This window comes from Mobula birostris, chromosome X (genome assembly GCF_030028105.1).
Source record: "Mobula birostris isolate sMobBir1 chromosome X, sMobBir1.hap1, whole genome shotgun sequence".
Taxonomy (NCBI): domain Eukaryota; kingdom Metazoa; phylum Chordata; class Chondrichthyes; order Myliobatiformes; family Myliobatidae; genus Mobula; species Mobula birostris.
Window position 1 is genome coordinate 59,370,274 of NC_092402.1, and position 6,000 is coordinate 59,376,273.

Below are 6,000 nucleotides of genomic sequence, written 5' to 3' on the forward strand. Positions count from 1 at the left end.
TATCAGTCAACCATACATGAATACCCATGAACACAGCCAAACAAGGCACTTATAGTACAACATAGCAATAAACATACAGTCACAGGAAAAAAAATATAGCCCAAGACCCTGAGCGATTTGTCCTGTAAATTAGTGCATGGGCGTTGTCATTAAGAACAAACAGTTCTTAGCAGTCAGCATGGACACCATGCCACACTGCCTCTGGCATCTCCCCTCCTGGACTGCTACAGCAGGCAAGCCCATGCCATAAGGCCTAGTCCTCGCTACAACTGAGGCCACACACTCCCCCACCATTGGTCTTGGCAAGAAACCAGTGAACCAGACTGGCAGTATTTTACATTATCAATGTCCAACAGGGTCTTGCAGTCACAAAGAAATATCCAAGACAATTTCACAAGACAAGATCTAAAATGACCTGTTTCATAACTGGTTCCATGATATTTTGCCTCCAGAAGCTCCTGAATAGATTCTGTAAACTATTCTTCCACATTACTTTTGTCCATTTTATGAAAATTAATGATACATTCACTATTGTATTACCTTTTATTGAAGACGCCAGTTACTTCTTGATTAATAGTCTCTCTAACTGTGCAGTTGATATTGGCTACCTTGGAAGTCAGTTTCTAAACAGCTTCTTGTCACTTCTTGTGTCGAATTCTTCACATATTGATTGTACTACCAATGCAAGATCATTCTCTATTACTTATGTTAGGTCATTCTTCAGTGCTAGCAACTTCCCTGCTTGTCCACTTTGTTTGCCCTTTCTAATTGTCAAGGATCTTGGAAGTTAGTTCTAACATTTTAGTCACCATACACATTTCCTTGATTTAACCTCATTTATCAAAACATTGATTTTTAAATTCTCTACCTTCCCCCTTACTATGACCCAGATTGCTATTTTGTTCACTATTCTTGACCTATTTAAATTTATAAGTTTCTGACCCCCTGAACCTAATATTACATCACACCAACCCCACCAACACTGAGCACCCCCCGACACACACACTTTTTAAAATTTAAAACCTAGCTTTCTGCTTGGCCAAGAGCCAACTGCCATCCCAGTTTAAGAGAGTGGCTCTGTACGGAATAGCTCTCTGCTTTACTGCTGGTACAATGCTAATGACTAAGAACCTTTGTCTTCCACACCATTGTTTAAGCCTCACAGTCAACACTTTGACTCTTCACCAGTTTTATAGCTGGCAAAGGAAGTAATCCAAAGATCACCACCAACGTGGTCCTGTGGGTTTCAGTTTTGATCCCAGCTCCTCAAACTTGCAGATTTACCTTTGCCATTGGCACCATGTTGGGTCACAACAAATGGATTCTCCCCCCTCCTGCTACATCCTTCTCTCACTGCAAGTACTTGTTGCTTATCTATTAATGATTTTGTTTTGATTTAAAGAAATAAAAGTTTGAGCTAGTTTGTAACTGTGTTTGCTGCTTCCCATTTCAGGGTCCCCCTGGTCCCGTTGGGCCAGCTGGTAAGGATGGTTCTAATGGTCTACCTGGTCCCATTGGCCCACCTGGTCCACGTGGTCGCACTGGTGAAACCGGCCCAGCTGTGAGTATCATGCCATCTTCTACCCACTATCCACATTAGAAGGTAGCAAAGGAATTAGTACTAAATTTAACCAAGTCAACACTCATCCTTCTCCTTGCTGTTAAAATCAAGACATTCTTTCTCTAGGTCCTCTAGATTCTCTCCCCAAGTACCTGTAACACAATTTAATGCTGCACTGGATGTTCCTCAACAGGGTCCTCCTGGTAATGCTGGTCCACCTGGTCCTCCTGGCCCACCAGGCCCTGGCATTGATATGTCTGCATTCGCTGGCCTGTCACAACCCGAGAAAGCTCCTGATCCACTCCGGTACTTCCGGGCTGACCAGGCTGCTCCATTCCTTCGTCAACATGATGCAGAGGTTGATGCCACTCTGAAATCCCTCAACAACCAAATTGAAAACATTCGTAGCCCGGAAGGAAGCAAGAAGAATCCAGCTCGTACTTGCCGAGACCTGAAACTTTGTCATGCAGACTGGAAGAGTGGTAGGTAGACATGAATATTAGGATGACATTAGAATGTCGGCCTACGGTATCATGGTAAAAGAAGATTCATTCCTGTCTGACAGACCCAAAATTCTGTTTCAGCTCAATCTTTGCTGAATTCATCAACTTACTATATTTTAACAAATGAGTGTACCATTACATTGGTGTTTTTCTATTGTCATTCTATGTATATTTTTGATTCATCAGTTTCTTTGGAACATTTGTTTAGCTTTATTTTCTGATGTCTCCTTCTAAAATAGCATTATTTAATAGAAGTGGGAATTTCAATGTTTCAGAGTTCTGTAGATCATGCAAGTCTGCTCTGATTTTTATCACAGGTGATTACTGGATTGATCCTAACCAGGGCTGCACACTTGATGCCATCAAAGTCTTCTGCAACATGGAAACTGGTGAGACCTGCGTCTATCCCAACCCTGCAAGTATTCCACGCAAGAACTGGTGGACAAGCAAGGGCAAAGACAAGAAGCATGTATGGTTCGGTGAGACAATGAACGGTGGTTTCCATGTAAGTTCCTTCATAATCAATAACTAAAAACATGAGAGATTAAGAATATAGATCACCAAAAGATTTTGCATCTTTCCCTTGTACTGAAAGAGGATCTTGTACACCAGCTGACCAATTTCAGTATGTGTACAACAATAGGGTACCATTAAACCACTTAGCTACAGTAAGCCAATTGTCCCACTTTGGCTGCCTCAACTCTCGCTACCTCTTTCTTAATTCTTAATTCTCTGCTAAAGTCACTGAATGGTTTAGTTAATGTACTGGGTGAGTGGTTTAGCAATGTCAACCAATAAGCCACAGATACAGCCAACAAAGTCTGTGCTGACTTACCCGATTTCAGTATGAGCACTAGTTTCAGCACTGGGGTATCCTATTATCCTTTGATCAGGGTGGGACAAAGTGGCTGGAGTTCATTTTATTCAGATCTGTCTCACAACTTCAACTCCTGATAGCCTGATGTTCAGATGCTCTTCTCTCCAACGTTCTTTGCTGAACTCCATTCAGTTACTTGGAGGTTTGTCCAAAGCTCTGGTCTAAGCTTTCTCAGGATACTCAATTCCTCTTTTAGCAGCTACAGATTTTCAAACACGTTTCTATAATACAATAAATACACAGGGAGAAAATCCACTTTTTCTCCCTTTCTAGAAAGGGAGTTTCTCCCTTTTTGAATACAGGTGGTACTGGAATCGGCTGTAGTGCCTTCAATACTTCTGTCTGAGACCGCCAGCAACTAAGACAGTAAACTTAATCTAGATCCTTCCCAATCTGTGTATTTTGAGCTAATATAGCATTCTTATGAACATTTCTGTAATTTTTCCAGTGTATTGAGCCTTCTTTTCCCTTCTCTTATAGTTCAGCTATGGTGATGGCAGTCTAACAGCCAATACTGCTGCCATCCAGATGACCTTCTTGCGTCTGCTGTCCACCGAGGCTTCCCAGAATATCACCTATCACTGCAAGAACAGCATTGCTTACATGGACAGAGCTACAGGCAACCTGAAAAAGGCCCTCTTATTGCAAGGCTCCAATGACATTGAAATCAGAGCTGAAGGAAACAGCAGGTTCACATACACTGTCCTGGAGGATGGCTGCACGGTACGTTTTTGGAATTTTATCTAATTAAAGAAAGAATATTAGATATTACATCAATTGCTTTCACCCTAGGGAAGGGGAACTACATCTGAATGTAGTCTATGTAATCACTCACCATACTGGGGAAATCACGCATCATTTCGGACAGGTTGTAAGATGAATTGTTTCATGATGGCAAATAATTACAATAGTAATTGAAAGTGATATAATGTGGGAGAAATTAGTTAGGTATTCTGCTAATTTGCAAAGTTCATGGATATTAACTACTATAAAGCAATGATGACCAACACTCTGAATCTCCTCCCACTTTGGCAGATGGAGAAACACTGACAAAGATAAACCAGAGTGAACATGAAGGAGAGAATAATTGTTAAGTTATGTTTGAAAAAGAAAAGTAGATTACAACTAAAAATATGTATTTTCTTTCAGAAACATACTGGGAAGTGGGGCAAGACAGTCATTGAATACAGATCACAGAAAACAACCCGTCTGCCTATTGTGGATGTCGCACCTTTGGATATTGGTGGTTCAGATCAGGAATTTGGTGTTGACATTGGCGCAGTCTGCTTCTTGTAAAATAATAAGGACCTCAGTACTTTCCAATCACTTCTAGGACTTCTGCACTGAATGGCTGATCCAATCCATCACTCCATTCATCCACACGCTTACATTTTGGACTTCATGGCCTAGCTGGACAGACGGTGAAAACGGTTAATTTATTTATTGTTTTCCTGTAAGATCTTCAGGTCAGGCGAAAGTGTTTACTGATATCTGTTGAAGGCCCTCCCTTGGATTGTACCAGCACAGGTATTACTAATATTCATGCCGTACCAGTCTGTAAAAAGGTTACTAGCAGGAGACTGTGTAAAATATAAAAATGGTGCTATGTTGTAAAACCAGTCTGTAACATGGAGAACAATTGATATAAAAAATGTGGAAAGTACAAGTTGATCTGGGCGTTTTTTTGTGGATTTCTTTTTTTTTTTTTTTTTTTGCAGACTTTTAAGAGATTCTAAGTACTCCAGTATCTAACTTTGCCTGCCCTCTTTTTCTATCAAGATGAAGGAAGTTTGGAACACAACCTAGAACTTCCCCAGTTTAAGCTACCTCACACTAATGATCTTGAAGGGACTAAACACACAGTAGTAGGAACAGAAGCTGGTGCGGAGATAAAGACAAATCCAAATTACTCTCCCATATCCAGTTTAATTCAGAAAAAGGGTACTTTTTTTTTAGCTTCTTGTTCCTCCTCCTGGGACAGTTTAGTGAACTAGAGATCCAGTCAAGATTTGATGGTGCTGAATAAAATAATTCTGAAGCTGCCATTTGCTGTTAAAATTTGTAACACCTATTTAACATCCAGTCATTTTACTAAGTAACAATCAGTATTGCAGCAAAAAATTCTAAAATGTATGATGTGTGATCTCATCTCTAACCAAATCTTGTAAAAAACCACAGAATTTTTCCCCTATGTTTTCCAAAGTTAGGCATGTGGATAAAATTAAACCTTTTTTCCTCCTATGACTTATTTTCTCCCTAACTCCACGCATCTCTAGCTTCTGTGCAATTTTTCTTGTAACTAGAGGGGGAAAAAAAAGAGGTAGGCTTTTTGGGGGGCAAAACAAACCAAGGATATGTACTATTTTGTATATGTAAAATAGTTCAAATGTTTTTAAATATTTTGCAATACTGGTTTGAAGCATGGTAGATTAGAACATTCCCATCACAACACTAATGATCTTGTTTCTTGTGAAAAGCTTCTGTCACTTTGTACTTTTTTTTCTCAACCCACTACCCCTCAACAGCAATAAAGATAGAAAGCTTTTCTATTAAAAACACATTTGTTTTGATTTTTTTTATTTGTATTACGTCCATCCTATGATGTATCTTTGTTGAAAATGTTTATCTATTCTGGGATATTTCATGACAGAAAAACGAAACAACACAAATAAAACTTAATTTAAAAAAGTACCCACCATGGTTTCAGCTGTTTTTTGATCAGAGGTTACTCACCATGACCTACAAACAGGGCTGTTACCAGGACAGACCAAAAGAGACATGGTCCTTTTAGATCCCAACCAAATTTTCCCTCTACTTTTCTTTTTTAAATTCCACCACCCAATGCTCATTGGGTGTCAGCAGCCTCTCCTTCCCTGAGGGAGGATCTCCATTTGTCAACCCACTGGCTGTCTTTTCCCTCACTGGAGATGCAATAGCAAATTGTTGTACACTGACTGATTATCCTACTGAAACAATTGCAGTACCCCAAGTGTCCTGTAAGAAAATATCAGCCACATTAGCAGAAACCAGGAGGAAACTTTGATGGGTATGACCATCAC

The 6,000-nt window shown here is 39.9% G+C and overlaps 1 protein-coding gene across 2 annotated transcripts in view; it reads left to right on the forward strand.

Moving 5' to 3' along the window:
• The window catches only part of col2a1a (collagen, type II, alpha 1a), a 93,499-nt gene extending 88,036 nt beyond the window's left edge, over window positions 1–5,463 (forward strand). For both annotated transcript variants that reach the window (XM_072248820.1, XM_072248821.1), the window contains exons 50-54: window positions 1,454–1,561; window positions 1,755–2,043; window positions 2,382–2,569; window positions 3,422–3,664; window positions 4,091–5,463. In XM_072248820.1, coding sequence (XP_072104921.1) covers window positions 1,454–1,561; window positions 1,755–2,043; window positions 2,382–2,569; window positions 3,422–3,664; window positions 4,091–4,237 — 975 coding nt within the window. In that variant the 3' untranslated portion in view covers window positions 4,238–5,463. The remainder of the gene's footprint in view (window positions 1–1,453; window positions 1,562–1,754; window positions 2,044–2,381; window positions 2,570–3,421; window positions 3,665–4,090) is intronic.
• Window positions 5,464–6,000: the final 537 nt, after the last annotated feature.